This window comes from Branchiostoma floridae, chromosome 18, assembly GCF_000003815.2.
Source record: "Branchiostoma floridae strain S238N-H82 chromosome 18, Bfl_VNyyK, whole genome shotgun sequence".
Taxonomy (NCBI): domain Eukaryota; kingdom Metazoa; phylum Chordata; class Leptocardii; order Amphioxiformes; family Branchiostomatidae; genus Branchiostoma; species Branchiostoma floridae.
In genome coordinates, this window is record NC_049996.1 from 16368011 (window position 1) to 16384126 (window position 16116).

The 16116-nt window shown below is 45.9% G+C and overlaps 2 protein-coding genes across 2 annotated transcripts in view; both read left to right on the forward strand.

The window, feature by feature from the left end:
• Positions 1 to 306: 306 nt before the first annotated feature.
• On the forward strand, positions 307 to 7149 carry LOC118405494 (sushi, von Willebrand factor type A, EGF and pentraxin domain-containing protein 1-like). Its single transcript, XM_035804996.1, has 9 exons — positions 307 to 379; positions 826 to 1030; positions 2200 to 2337; positions 2986 to 3107; positions 3878 to 4048; positions 4920 to 5096; positions 5840 to 5977; positions 6578 to 6775; positions 7136 to 7149. The coding sequence occupies exons 1-9, from the start codon at positions 307 to 309 to the stop codon at positions 7147 to 7149; spliced, it is 1236 nt and encodes a 411-aa protein (XP_035660889.1).
• A 1651-nt stretch (positions 7150 to 8800) lies between these two features.
• LOC118405495 overlaps positions 8801 to 16116 on the forward strand; it is a 10030-nt gene continuing 2714 nt past the window's right edge. The window contains exons 1-11 of the mRNA XM_035804997.1: positions 8801 to 8906; positions 9347 to 9517; positions 9909 to 10046; positions 10346 to 10516; positions 11265 to 11402; positions 12023 to 12114; positions 12899 to 13073; positions 14171 to 14352; positions 14665 to 14840; positions 15289 to 15391; positions 15923 to 16062. Coding sequence (XP_035660890.1) covers positions 8801 to 8906; positions 9347 to 9517; positions 9909 to 10046; positions 10346 to 10516; positions 11265 to 11402; positions 12023 to 12114; positions 12899 to 13073; positions 14171 to 14352; positions 14665 to 14840; positions 15289 to 15391; positions 15923 to 16062 — 1592 coding nt within the window. The remainder of the gene's footprint in view (positions 8907 to 9346; positions 9518 to 9908; positions 10047 to 10345; positions 10517 to 11264; positions 11403 to 12022; positions 12115 to 12898; positions 13074 to 14170; positions 14353 to 14664; positions 14841 to 15288; positions 15392 to 15922; positions 16063 to 16116) is intronic.

The window sequence follows — 16116 nt, forward strand, 5'->3', positions numbered from 1 at the left end:
TATAGCTTACATGCTTCTTCGTTCTTCTTAAAACATGTGTAGACGAACAGAGATTTTCCAGTATATCGTGAACAGATGATGACAAAAGATATATGAACATAACTTCCTTTGTTAGGTGTGCATGTTTCTGGTCAACTTGTGTCGCATTAACGAATGTATTGCGCAGATCACTGCACAGTGAACATTATAGGACAAATTGTATTTCGTTTTCTACATGCCGCATGGTGTGGTTCTTATCACATACAAGAAGAACTTCATGTCGGCTTTTGGCGTTTCAGACTTGACCGAGTGAACGCGGAGTCCACCATGACGGCGGGATCGGTCCTCGCGTCGGGACTGGCCGTTCTGTTCATCATGGCGGCACAGGCAACGGCTCAGGGTCAGAGATAACTTTGATAACCATTGCGCAGTTACTCAAGCAACTGGATATCATTTGTAAACGGTCAGATGGTTTCAGTTAGCAACCACTTAGCGTCAGTGACACTGAGGAGATCTTGTAGGTTTTATGCCGAAGTGATATGTAAAGGAGGTGAGACAAATTTGAGATATTCCAACAGAAAACAAAGGTAGGACAAAGTCAAAGTTTGATAGTCATCTTTCTTTACTTTCCATTTTCGGGAGGAGCCTAATATAGCTTGAATGATTGTTTTTCTCCAAAATGACTGTTTTGCTAGTGCTAGTAGTAGCAAGCAGACGCTTTAATAATATCTTGAGTGTGCTGAATAAAAAAGATAAATTAGGATGTCATTTTTTTTATCTATGCTGTTTCCACCACCTCAGTTGCTTTCCCCTTTGAATATATTTTTCTGATTGGTATTCCGACAGAAAACCACGCCTTTGAGGTCCTGAACGTTGCGAACCAAACTTACCAAGGAGTCGACTTCTTCGCCATCGAAGCCCGGCTGCCTGAAGACGGACAGTCGGGTTCTGAGAACTGGTGTAAGGACTACAGGCTGCTGTGTGCGAAGTACGGGCTGAAACCGACCGGCTGTGGAGAAGAGCTCATGGGCAGCGTGCCCGATGTAGATCGGTAAGGTCCTTTTATTTACATATTAACTGTTTACTGTTTGCTTTAGGCTCAAAGGACCATACATACATACGCACAACTTCCCCACATTGATAGACGAACAGAAAGCCACTTTTCTCTTGAAATCGCTGAACCCACAAATTTTAGAAAAGGTGGGGCTTTCGTCTCCCTCTGCTTCCAAAAAAGAAGTCAACCCCAACCTGTTTAGAAATAGCCAACACTAGTATTAGAGTAGAATATTGTTCATAACTGTTCATTGTCACTTGTATATCTACTATGTTTATACCATGTACTTGCAATTAGCCCTCGGGCACGAACTTACAAATAAACTTCTTATTATAAAAAACGACATTATCTACAAAACTGTAAGAGAAAGATTCCGATTGCAGCGAAAGTATGGAAGACAATCTTCATGCGTATCGATGGAAGGTCGGCCGTATTTAAGATCAACAGAGAGTTGCGCGTATTTTACCGTCCCTGTCACATATAAGCCATACTTTGTATCTTTTTACAATTCTTTTATACTTTATACAATTGTTGTGCAATAAAGTTATTATCATAAGCGAGGCTCGGACGATTGCCGCAGACTCGTCGTCCGATCGATTTTCGCCAAATGTGACAGGGGTATAAGTGTTAGGTCACATAGGTCGTACGATTACTAACTTCGGACATTTGGAGGACAAAAATGTACGACCTATGTGACCGACCGCACGATTTTGATGCCACAGGATTTTCAAACAGGCTGTAACAGAACAACCCACCGGCATGGATCCAAAACAGCATTTTGTGTATCAAAACAGTTTAACTTTGCTGGAGACGTACGTTTTTGTCCTCCAAAATGCCCGAAGTAAGCGATCGAACGACGATCGCACGACCTATATGTGACTGCGCCCTTATACCCCTGTCACATTATCCACGATCTTCGGGCGTATCGATGGAAGATCGGCCATATTTAAGATCGACAGACGGTTGCGCGTATTTTTCACCTGAAATTGTGAAAACCGTCCTTGTCACATATAAGCCATACTTTGTACCCTGTACAATTGTTGTGCAATAAAGGTATTATTATAAGCGAGGCTCGGGCGATTGCCGCAGACTCGTCGTCCGATCGATTTTCGCGCAATGTGACAGGGGTATAACAAAACCTACCGCTCCTATTGCCATGTTGCCAGGTGCGTGACTGAGTACGACTCCGACCCGAACATCAACAACGTGCTGGGCTGTGTCCCTGCGGACGGCGTGGCTGCGGTGGCGGGACAGGCGTTCACATCCGCCACGGTCACCAGCGGAAACAGCTTCGGCTTCTACAGGTGATCATCTTTGGAATTTAGGCCACACTTAGTTTATTTGTTGCTTCTCGTATTCGCCTGTCCATTTTTTTTTTCATTTTCAAAAAAATAATACAGATTTTGCTATTCATTTCATTCATTCATTCGCCCCATAGCCTTTTAATCAGCCGTAGGGGCAGCACAACATGTTATGCTGTTGTTGGATGTCCATCGTCACTTCGATGAAGACTTCAATGGCGTCTCTGGTGCGACCGCAGCCCGAAGGCCGAGGCGCATATTCGTCCGCATGGATTAAATATGTTATGCTGTATCAATAGGCATTTTAGTCCCCTGGCGGCGCCTATCTCCTCTCCGGGGCATGGTGAATGGTGTATTTGATTTTGCTATTACAAACCTATAAATATTACCATTCAGATCTTATCGTTTTCAGGTCTCATCAAGACCATCAAGACACGTACCGAATATCAATACTATCCATCCAGGCCTTCTCAAGTTAAGCTAGTCTTCTACAACCCCACAAACATACAAACGCTACCCAACATATAACCTTCAACAAATAAATCACAGCGTCAAGGTTGGGTAGACCAAGATGGTATAAGAAGGACATCATATTTCCAATTGTAAATTGGAGGGTTTAGAGGGTAATTTTAAAACGTTAATATCTTACAGATGCTCTACAAGCTACTGCCAGCGCGGGATAGTTGAGAGCCAATGGAGCCTGACCAGCACATCGGAGGCCTTTCCGGATCCGGGGGACAGGATGGTGTACACTGTGTGCAAAGGTTCCGCAGGTAAGGCTATTTGCCTATGGACAGACGAGGACAATGTGGCACTGCACTCAAGTTAGTATCCTTTTTAAGGTGCGCAATTATTGGCCCTCCAGTATGAGTGATGCGGAAATCGTCGTCTGGAGCCTTAAGTGATCTTAAGTCACCTATGTGCTAAAGCGACCATCCTGAAGCAGATAGCTAATAATCTACGTACTTAGGCCAATACATATGTAACGCTCTCAAAAGAGAGAATTCTTTGTAACAGACGGAAACATTTAGCTTGTATATTACAATCATTACACCACTTACGTCCATATTCTTGTAGTCATAGAACTTGGACGAGATCATTGTATAAATTGATTCATCACTGTTGCCTTACATTGTACGATGTACAAATGTCGTGCACTGAAGTTCATCCATTCATTCATTCATAAATATGCCATGAGCACCTACCTCCTGCCCAAGTACCCGGACCAGGGACTGGTACCTTGCTCCTGATCCTTGCGATGTTCCTCCATACTGCAAATTTAATCCAGTGTCTTTTACGATCAACCGGCCCTGAGAGCCTACAACACTGGCGTGTCAGGACGGCGGACCAGAGGTCGACCACGGCGCCGATGGATCGACGGGGTGAAAGAGACCATGAACACCCATGGACTGACACTCCAACATGCCACATGTCTGGTGCTGGACCGCCTTCTCCTCCTCCCCGCGACACTCCCAACGGTACAAGCGGACGGATAAAGGATAAAGCATTTTTAAGATTTGGTCCTTCTCTTTCCATGTTTCAGCCGTGCGCTGCCCGATGCTGTCAGCTCCTGAAAACGGTGCAAAGACCGGCTCCAACTACTACAGTAACGTGGTGGACTTCACATGCGAGTCCGGGTACGAGCTGGACGGAGACGCGAGCACCACGTGCCAGGTGGACGGCACGTGGACGCACCCTGTCCCCACCTGCACAGGTGAGTAACACTCGTGCACAGGTGAGTCTGGGGGTAGTTCGTGTGTGTTGGTGAAGATACTGTAAATGCAGAAACTTTCGCGGTGGTTTAATGTTCGCGGTCTTCGGGGTGGCCGCTTCACCGCGAATTAAAAAACCACCACGAACATTTTTCCATGGCAGTAAGAGACTACATGGTGCTACCGCGAACTTAAAACCACCTCGAAAAATCCTTTTTTCCCGCTACCGCGAAATTAAATCCCCGCAAACTTCAATGCATTTACAGTAACATTAATAATGTACATAAAGGATCGGACTGTTTTTAGTTTAGCCATGAGAGCGGCAAAGAGAGAGATAGGTGGATAAGAATAGTGGACGGAGTCATGGTGCGCCAACGTCCCAAACAGAGGGCAAGGGATAGGTGAGGTGAGATGAGTATAATAATTACCTCAAGGAAGATGGAGGTACTGTTTTGGGTGTTGATGGTGTGTGGGGATATAGCTCAAGAACCACTGTGTCGATTGCAACGATTTTGGGTGGGTAGGAGTGATGTCGACGGAGTAGGTGGATAATGTAATACCGTGGCAAGCCGATAGAGGGCCCCAACATTCAATCATTTCGAGGTCTCATGAAAACACTGAAAATCAGAAAGCATCTCCTGTCTAACAGTTGGTCATCTTACACCTGTCTTTATAGACATATCTGCTCCGACATTTCAAGTATCACAGAGAGGCGAGAAAACTTAGAATTCAGTTAGTAGAATATGATCCTTGCGTTGGTTAACATTGTAAATATTTCATCATTCGCTTGTCACCTATCATTTTGTTGCGACCTGTACTTCACCCAGTGGGTATAGATGTGCAATAAAGGTCTTATTCTTCTTCTTTACACAGCCTTGCAGTGTCCGGAGGTGACAGGTCCCGATAACGGCGCGGTGACCCCCACGGACACCCGTTCCTATGGCGACGTGGTCCGGTTCACCTGTGACGCAGGGTACGAACTTGACGGTGAGGAAAGCATCACCTGCCAGGCTGATGGCACGTGGGACGATGATGCTCCAACTTGCAGAGGTAAGGACCCTTAAGCTAAGGGCACAACCCACCGTATGTGGAAATACGTGCTGTCTACGTGCGAAAACGTGGGCAAAAAAGATCTTTTGGGATCCGTAAGTGGTGAATACCGCCTCCGTATGAACTCGTAGAGAATCCGACGGATTTTGGAGCAGGTAGACTTGCCGTAGAACTTTACGCGTGCAGGCAAAACTTTGTGTTGCCGTGTTTACGTACTCCCTCCCTGCTCTTGCCAGTCGTTCTCCACGTTTTCAGAAATACGTGGTGGACGTCGCCCCCCCCCCCCCAAAAAAAAAACTTACGGACAAATTGCACGCGCGGCAGGTTGTGTCCTTAGCTTCATGTGACCCTTTAGACGGCGTGGCCTAAGCGTCGGGAACACCGAGGGCTACTATAATCTCCAAGCAGATCCTGCGGTGCCATAAGAGTAGTATCAAAGCTGGCCAGGGAGCAAGCCGGCTCAGGGAGTCAAGCGGGCACGGTAAGTTTGATACTATACATTACGCACCGTGGATCTGGTTGGAGATCGATTAGGCTACTACCGGTATCCGGCAGTCCACCGGGACAAATTTGTGGCTTCGGAGCCTGGCAGGGGCTACATCCCTGACGGGAACCGTTGTGATTGGAACCTAAGCCTAAGCCGAATCCCGGGAGCCAAGAGAGGAGACTGTTTCCACTCGCCTCTTGATTTGTTTTTGAAAGTTGAAGGCAAATCAAGCATTCTTGCTGTTCATTTTCTTCAGACATCGACGGCTGCTCCCCCTCCCCCTGTGCCCCCCTGGCCACCTGTACGGACACCCCTGCCCCCAGGATCGGTGCCACCTGCACGTGTGAACCCGGATATGACGGGGACGGGGCCGCGGATGGAACAGGATGCACAGGTAAGAGTTCGGCATCATTCCGAAACACTTTATACTATACAATACTACATGTGTCTGTGCAGGTTAGACGTCCAGGTATTCTACAACTGGATAAAATTCAGAGATTTGCTTTCTGCCTTTTCGAGTGACATCCATCACTTTTCTTCGGCATCACTAGTACAGTCAAACCTGTCCGAGCAACCACCTGGCCCAGGCAACCACCTGTCGTCGGAGGACACATTGAAACAGTCCCGTCCCATTTTTACATAGTTAAGACCCCATACCAACCGAATTGATTGACAGCAGATGTAGGTGGCGCTGCAGCAGCGAAAATACCGTCCCAAGCGTGACTCAGTTTGTTTACGGAGTTTAACATAGTTACATTCGCATAATTCCACCAAGTGCCATTATACCGCCACCTTAAAAAAACGATGTTATAGAGGCCTTCTCAAGATTGAACACCTAAATATCGGAATTCTATTACATTTACGATATCTAACATTCGGTATTGAAGACAATCTTGGGAAGAACTCTACACTAACGTTATTTTCACGTGGCGATATAATGGCACCTAGTGGAATCATGATAGTCGATGTTAACTGTTTGTCTCCATAATTTCAGCCGTGCACTGTCCGGAGCCAACACCCCCAGAGAACGGTGGCATGTACGGCCACTCATTCTCCTACATGGATGAAGTCAAGTTCTACTGTAATCGTGGTGATTACGTTGAGAACCTTCCAGCGTACCGGCTTGACGGCGCCGCAACGCTGACGTGTCAGGCAGACGGCACCTGGAGTGACCCAGTCCCCACCTGTATACGTAAGACGTCATACCTCTCCAAGCAGAGGTTGGGCTTGTGCAGTTTTCTATTACCTTTCTTATGCGTTTTTTTCGACTTTCTATTTTGTTCCCTTCCCTTCATGTCCACCGTCTATGAAGAAATGGGACAAAATAGAATGCCCTACGAGAAACGCCAAAGATACATTAAAACAGCCTGAGCCGAACCTCTGCTTGGGTGGTACCTGGGCCAGTCCTGTATTTTTCATGCCTGATGTGCTAGTAGTCTTCCATTTTAACCTGGTTCTCTTGGGAATACTATAGGGGGTAGATATTAGATATTTGTTTATCTATATTTGGAACGATAGGACTCTTTCTTCGCATACCATTTGTCTTTCTTAGCAAAGGAATCCTAGTTTTGCAAAAAAATCTTTCTCACTGTTTCAGTTTATGGATGTGCTTTGCCAGATAGTCTTCCTAACTACGGGGATTTCGGAGGCTATATCGTGCCAGCCGCGGACCCGGATCATTCGGAATTTAAACTGCATTGTGCACCTGGATACGCTTTTTATTCCGACTCGGATGGCGATGGTGACGGCTACTTTACTATAACTTGTCAGGACGACGGCACATTTCCACGTGATGTCAATTTTCCTTGGTGTGTCGGTAAGTGCCCCCCTTTCCTCTGGATGGTCGAGGCCGTTATGCGATCAAAAGTCGATTTTGCTTCATAAATCCTTGATGTATGAATTGAAAGACAACAAAAACAAAGCATACATCAAGCGATTAAAGGTGTTTTTTTATTCGTAAATTGAATATGATTCTTGATGTATTATTTGCTCGACAGTCGCCGACTATCTATCTTTGTATGTTTTGTTGATTTTGCATCCAAAGTAAACCCCCTCATGATGTAACATACTAGCTTTGTATTGAAGAGTACAAGCTGCATATCCAGACAGATTTATTTGATCCACTCACATTGGGAAGGACCCCTACTCCTTTCTGTAAGTGCGGCGGGTTCTCCAAGTTAACGTGCTCTAGGTGTGGCTCTCCTTAAACACTGGACCTCCATTTAATGTCATATCAGAGGGACGTCCCGAACCGAAGATAGGTACTCATTTTCCCAAGGGGCGACGTCGGATATCAGGGTACTCAAACCAGGACCTCTAGACTTTGAGCAAAACACCCTACCATTACCCGACGCCAACTTGAATGGTGTTTGACATTTGGGTAGAGTGGATAAATACCCCAGTTTTTTTTTTATCTTCAAATATTTTGTCATATAGGCCTTGTCCTTTAAAGTAACATCATTACGCTTATTGCCATTTTTGCCATTTTTTTTAAAACTCCCGAACTCCAGAGGAAGGGTCACTAACCACTGGAATTCTTTTGGTTAGACGTCCGGATTGCATTCGGCGGAGCAGTTGAAATTTTCCACAATGGATGGGGCACAATCTGCGGTGACGGGTGGGACCAGGAGGACGCGGTGGTGGCATGCCGTCAGTTGGGGTTCCGTGCCAATCCTCCCTCTGTGCAGGCAAGCACAGTGGACCCGCAGCCCGGCCGTAGAGTGTGGCTGGCTGATGTGGACTGTAGCGGAGACGAGTCCCGTATTGTAGACTGCACCCACAGTGGATTGCCCGACGGACGGGACGGTCTGCCCAACTGCGGTACTGGAGAGGCTGCAGTGGAGTGTGGTGAGTCACGCAATCGCTATAAGTTATTTAGAGAGTTTATATATAGAGAGAGAGAGAGAGGGAGAGAGAGAGAGAGAGAGAGAGAAAGAGAAAGAAAGAGAAAGAAAGAAAAAGAAAGAGAGAGATAGAGAGAGAGAGAGAGAGAGAGAGAGAGAGAGAGAGAGAGAGAGAGAGAGAGAGAGAAATTAAAAATAGCTAAAACACTGCTTATACTAAAAGTGGACGCCAGGCGTAGGACTGTATTTTAAGTGATCTTTGCCCTGTTCTCCATATCTCAGCCCTAGGGTGCAGGGATGATTACCTGGAAATTGAAAATGGAGCCCACGTGGGCTTCTATGGCCTCCATGATGTAGTCCACTGGACGTGTAACATGGGGTACCAACTGGACGGTGCGCCAACCGCGGAGTGCCTGCCCTTTGAGGACGACTACGTTGACTGGGCCGGCTATTGGAGTAACCCTCCCCCCTCTTGCATCGGTAAGGACTTCAAGATAAAAAACTAGACAAAGGGCGTTAAAACAACACATAACCCAAGATCTAGATGGAGATTTGCCTTTCCATGAAGATATGGGTGTTATCTGAAATAATACATTACCTAAAAAACGCTATGATGTAAACAAAAAACAAAACAAAAAGTGCAACATGTCGTATATACGGACAGACGACATGACAAACTACATACAATAGAGTCATAATTCCAGATGCTGCTGATCCTACAGCCATCTTGGATTTCCGGGGTTATCCGAGGTCATGTACCAAAACAAGGCTGGATAGTAAGATACAGCTGAGAACGCCATAACCGACCAACTACAATACTCCGTAAGGACGTGACCCTCCTTCCCGGAATTAGACATGAAGTTTGGTTGAAATGAATCTTCTTCAAGACGCCGAATGACATCTATTTGTTCCTATGTCAGCCGTGCAGTGCGAGCAGCCGACAGCTCCTGAGAACGGTGCTATGAGTGGCGACACCCGGTACCAGAGCGTGATCCAGTTCCGGTGTCAGAGGGGGTACGAAATTGAAGGTGATGAGAGAATCACCTGCCAGGCAGACGGTACATGGAGCGGCAACGTTCCAGTCTGCAGAGGTAAGGCTCGGTGTAACACTAGTTCACCTTTATCCATGGGGTAACCTATATCCGTTGTTTAAAAAAAGGGTATATAGGGATATCAAGTCAATATTGCATCTTCAACCCACCGTCAGTCGACTTGATATCCCTAAATACCCTGTTCTTAAAAACAACAGATATAGGTTACCCCGCGGAAAAAGGTGAACTTGAATTAGCATTGTTTGTACCAATGGACCACTATGTATTGCCTCCTTCGGCAAGACAACGACGGTTGTTCCCCCAACCCGTGTGACTCTAAGGCGATGCCCACGTTAGCCATACTCTGCATGACGTAAGTCTATATGTAGAAATGCAATACTACTGAGCTAACAAACGAGCCAAACGTCCACCGTTTGTCACTTTTCTTCAGACATCGACGGCTGCTCCCCCAACCCCTGTGCCCCCCGGGCCACCTGTACGGACACCCCTGCCCCCGGGATCGGCGCCACCTGCACGTGTGAACCCGGATATGAGGGGGACGGGACTGCAGATGGAACAGGATGTAACGGTAAAACTCTTCCCTTATAAGTCTTAATCCTCTTTCATGCACCCAGGGTAGTCTTCTACCACAGCACAAGTTTTTGTAGTATTAATGTAAAGTAAAAGTAGTCCCATAACCTTTTTGAGGCCGTCGGTGCAGTCATCTGTTGTCCATTATGTCTGTGCCATGGTACTGGAAGGCGGAGAACTAGTCTAATTTTTTTGATACAGTATATACATTTATCTATTTATTAGATCATCTAGTTACCGTTATACATGCTAATACTCCAGAACATTGTGAGAATAGACGTTGTCTCCATCCTGCAGCCGTGCGATGTTCACAGCCGGTACCTCCAGCTAACGGCGACATGTCCTGGTCCCACACCTACATGGAGGAGGTCGTGTTCACCTGTCGTGAGGGATACAGACTCGTAGGTGCTCGGAGCGTCACGTGCCAGCATGACCGCACGTGGAGCGACAGTTTCCCGACGTGTACAGGTAAGACTTGGCCTTTTCAGGTGAGAGTGGCGAAAGAAGTAGAAAGTTACGCCGAAGAAGGTTAGACATGAAGGTAATAAGATACGCAGAGATAACAGTTGCTCAAGTAGCTGGGTAGATTTGTTGACGGTCAGGCGTTTCAGGTAGCATCCTCTACCTTTGGTCAGTAGCTTTCATCAGCTGTTATCAGTGACGAAAGACAGCGGATGCTACCTGTAACGACTGACTGTTTCCAAAACCTACCCAGTTGCTTGAGTTAAACTGTTATATCCCGTGAGTAGAAATGTGATTGTTCTTGTGACGTCAGAATGTTTCTATAACATTTTATGTCTCTGGCCAAGAAATGAAGCAAAAGAGGCAATACAGAGTCTTCCTGTGGAAGTTATCTACATTCTTCAAGTTGTGAAATATCCATGTTTACGATACTCTGTGTGACTTAGTCTATTGATACTCACGGGTTACTTTGAGCTTAGTCGCGATAGTGTGGAGTACAGCCTTTGGACGGTCACTGTTGGCGGGGTAGTGGACCAAGGCAAAGAAGGCTGGCTCCAGGCTAAACGTATGAGCCAAACGCCTACCCTCAGCTGTACTTTGTTGCAGACATTGACGGCTTTTCTCCCAACACCTGTGACTCCAAGTTAATGTCTGTGAATGTGATATTCTGTATGACTAGTCTATATGTAGAGATTTTACTACTGAGCTAACTAACGTACGAGTCAGACGCCCTCCCTGCTGTACTTTGTTTCAGACATCGACGGCTGTTCCCCCAACCCCTGTGCCCCCCTGGCCACCTGTGCTGATGTCCTCGCCCCCGGGACCGGCGCAACCTGCACGTGTGCAGCCGGATATGACGGGGACGGGACCTCGGAAGGAACAGGATGCACAGGTATGTAGTACTACGGTCATATTACACCGGTACCTGTAGTCTGTAGGAGGTAGGAAGTAGCTCTGGTCGAGCTTTGAGGCCATGGCATCGGCTTGTCGCCGGGTCCCGTCTGGATTTTACCTGTAAGTTTTTAAAAAAATCCAGGAACCCAACCGTGCCCCAAAATAGACCAGTATCCGGATGGGCCCATTTTCTAATTTGGCACCGTTACATAAAATACCGTTACATCAATACTTCCGTCATTCCCAGTAGCATGGTCGAGAGAATCTGTCTGTTGGAGAGATAGTAGAACCACCATTAGTAGCTTTAGATCACCGGGTAGAATTGAACATGCAAAGATTAAATAGGTTGCTCAGAGTAATATAACATGGAAAGGGAGTGTTCTACCAGGTTAATCGATGTAATACGGATGTGATGCAGATTAGGATGAATTGTGAAGTGCTCACGCAATCTGACAATGGCAGGCAAGACTGAATCGTATTCAGTCAAATTTGTATTATCTAATACCATTTAAAACCATCAGAAGTTACCGAAAGAGCGACATGCTTATAAACGGAGTGCTAAAACCACAAGGATGCGATACGGATTTGATACGTATGTGATACGGTACGTTTCCACAGGGCGGCTGGACCTGGTGTTTACGAATGTTGGGGTGGACCACGTCACCGTGACCTGGACTGGTCCGGATGACCTGGACATTGCGGGGTACCAGGTCGGTGTTTTTACATCATCTTTATTCATTTTTCAAAAAACAATAACAACAGGTGTATACACAAAAAGCAACATCAACCAGGAAACAACAATTTGCAATTTTTCCAACTAAATTGACATTGCATGACAAAATGATCTTTAACAAATGTTTTTCAATATTTTCTCTGAGATTTGAGCTATGAAGTATTCTAGTTTGTAATAATAATGAACGTAGGCTAAGAAACCATTCATTGTAGACGTTTTTACATGTTTACAATGGAGGTCCCGTGTATGGGGAGAGTCACACCCTCACGCATTTTAAAGAACCCACCACACCTTTCGAAAAAGAGTAGGGCATGCCCCGGTGTGCAATGGAGCAAATCCTTCTGTCTAGAGTTCGTGATTTGCTTCAAATCACCCGGATGGAGGCCTGGCGAACCTCCATACCGTATCAGCCACATGGTGATTTACATCATTCACCCGGACGAGAGACCTGGTATGGTATTCAGCTAGAAGAAAGGGTATGCCACCCCGTAAAGCTAAGGGCACAACCCGCCGTACGTTTTTCTAAAAAAAGTGGGGAACGACTGGCAAGAGCAGAGAGGAAGTACGTCAACGCACGGCACACCGAGTTCGTACGGAGGCAGTACTTACCACTTACGGATCCCATAAAATTGCCCACGTTCAGTTGGCACGTAGACAGCACGTATTTGCACGTACTGTGGATTGTGCCCTTAGCGACATAACGACGGTGTTGTAATATATGGTATGACTATGACTGACTGACCGACTTCCATGTCTACCAGGTCCGTTACAGTCACGGCGGCGGGCCATACCGGGACCTTGTCCCGCCGCCCGACCCCAACAGCACCGCGGCAACAGTGCGGGGACTGTGGGCAGACACGGAGTACACGGTCGTGGTTACGTCTCTCGGGGAAGGTGGCGAGAAGAATGGAGAAGGCAACGGGGTGGTGACAACGGGTTAGTTTTTTAAAAATTATTTCAAAGATACATGACGTTAGTACATGTACTGCCGTAGTCATTATGCTATCATGATCAAGTTGTGGTGGCAGGCAAACACCAAGGCAAATCCCAACGTCGGAATCTGGCATTCGAATTTTCGACAGCGGCGCACTCAGGGTTCGTTCGAATTATCCTATGTAACCCCGTTTAATAACAGTAGAACTTCCTAGCGAGTTATCACCCAGTCCAGAATATGGAGCGTTATCGTGGCCCAAATAAAACATGTATTGAATAATGTCACCGTGTGATACTATCACTGTTACAGTAGAACCCCATGTGATATGGGAAGTTATATCATACCCGGTTCGTATTTACGTTCGACATCACAGTGGTTCGACATCGGAGTTCCGACCGATTTTACAGTACGGCCCGGGATTCCACAGATCGATACAAACAATTCGAACTCGCTTGAGCGCGCCGCTGTCGAAAATTCGAACAACTGTTTCGTTCCTTTGTCCGGTTCTTTTGTTCGAACCGACGAACACTCGAATCCAACGTTAAAGCGACCCAGTTATGACATTAATAATGTTCTGACGTGACCACCTTTACAGCTAAGGTTGTGGTTGACGTGGAATGCTCCGAGGGAACCATGAAGGTTTCCATACCGCTATATGTACGGATATAGGTTACCCTACGGATTTTATAAACAACGGATAAATAAAAAAAAGGTTACCCTACGGATAAAGGTGAACTAACGTTTTACACAAATGTAATATTACCATGTGTCTCTGGTACAGCTAAGGTTGTGGTGGATGTGGAATGCTCCCAGGGGACCATGAGGATTTCCATCCCGCTATATGTACGGATATAGGTTACCCTACGGATTTTTATATACAACGGATATAGGTTACCCTACGGCTACGGATAAAGGTGAACTAACGTTTTATACAAACGTAATATCCCCATGTGTCCCCCGTTACAGCTAAGGTGGTGGTGGATGTGGAATGTTCCCAGGGAACTATGGAAGTTTCTATCCCGCTATATGTACGGATATAGGTTACCCTACGGATAAAGGTGAACTAACGTTTCATACAAATGTATTTCCCCCGTTACAGCTAAGGTGGTGGTGGATGTGGAATGCTCAGAGGGAACCATGAGGGTTTCCATACCGCTGGCCGCACTGCCAGGTGTGGACCTGAACAGCTTGCACCTGCTGGACCACACCTGTATGGCCACCGTCGGTCCAGCTGCGGTCACCTTGGAGACTGGTCTGACGGAGTGCGGGACTATTAAACAAGTGAGAATCTTACTAGCATGAAAGTTCACCTGAGCTGGTGAATTAAGTACAGTAATTAGAAATTAGAAACTTTTTTTTTTATATTCGACCCGGAGTGCCTCATAAAAACATCACATCCTGACTATACTTGCCGGCTAAACAAAAAGTTGAATAACACTACAAATTATTTCTACAGAAATTGTTGCCATACATAGAACGTAACAAAAAAGAAACATAGCAGGCCGACTGAAGTGTTTTATTGAGTCTGGCATAATAAGTAGTACCTTATTTTATCCCAAAATACTAAAGTACAAACAATTTGATTTCTTTCAGGCAAATACGGAATATGACAAGTTCATCTTCATGAACGAGGTTATCTCTGAGCAAGTGACTCTTGAGAACGGGGCTGTGAGGGGCACTGACTTCAGGCGGAGGTTTCAGTGCGAGTTCCACCGGCAGTTCGTCATCTCACAGGGACGGGAGATCATGTATAACATCCCCTCACCAAGGTATGTACACTAGCTTCCATAGCAGGCTCTCTGGGCCTTTGTCGCTTCTTTGTAAATATAGTAGTAGTATGTTTGCAATAGTTCATGTAAGTAATTACTGTAGGTCCCCATTGTCCTATTTATATTGTAATTAGAATTGTTGTTATATAGTGCCTAACAGTCACGTTAACTGTACATTGTCATACATTATCACCGATGCAATTTTTGTTCAATGATTCATTCATTCATTCATTCATTCGTCCACCATCCATCCATCCACTATTCATTCATTCATTCATTCGTTTGTTTGTTTGTTCGTTCGTCCGTCCGTCCGTTCATTCATTCAGTCAATCATCCATCCATCCATCCATTCATCAATCCACTATTCATTCATTCATTCATTCATTCATTCATTCATTCATTCATTCATTCATTCATTGAATTCATTCATTCAACATATCTTTTCCAGTGTGGAAATCGTGGATGCGGACGACATCTTGACCTTCAACTTGAACATGTTCACTTCGGCAGACTTCAGCACCATGTACGACTCCTCCGACTTTCCTTTGGTGGTAAGACGCTTCACTTACGTTTAAGTGAGGCTAAGATTGGAGGACAAGGAGCCAAAAGCAGTTTCTCAAGCAACATTTTGGAAATGGTCGGACGTTTCAGTACCTTTCGTCATTGGCACTGAGTAGATCTTGTTGTGTTGAAGAACAGGTTCTCCAACATTACTTAGCTTAAAAACAGATGTCTTAAACAAGATCTGCTCAGTGTCACTGACAAAATATAGTGGATTCTCCCTGAAGCGTCTGACCGTTTGCAAAGCCATATCTAGTTGCTCGAATAACTTGCTACTTTGCGTATCTTACCGGGATATCTAACCCTCGTCGACGTAACCTGTACTTAGCAAAGGATTTACTGTAAATGTATTTAGTTCGTGGGGATTTAATTTCGCGTGGGAAAAAGGATTTTTCGCGGTGGTTTTAAGTTTGCGGTACGTCATGGAAAAATGTTCGCGATGGTTTTAAGTCCAGCGCAAAAAAAGCGAACATAAAACCACAGCGAACATTTCTGCATTTTAATACATTCCTCCTGTGCAGATGAGCTCCTCGGACCGGCTGTATTTCGGACTGAGTCTGGACACGGAGCTGGACGTACTGGAACTGTTCGCGCTGCAGTGCGTGGCCACGCCCACCACGGACCCGACCGCCGAGCCCAACGTCCGGGTCATTCACGAAGGGTTCGTTCATTTAGTTTCTACCGTGGCCGACACAAACAATGGGCAAAACTACTC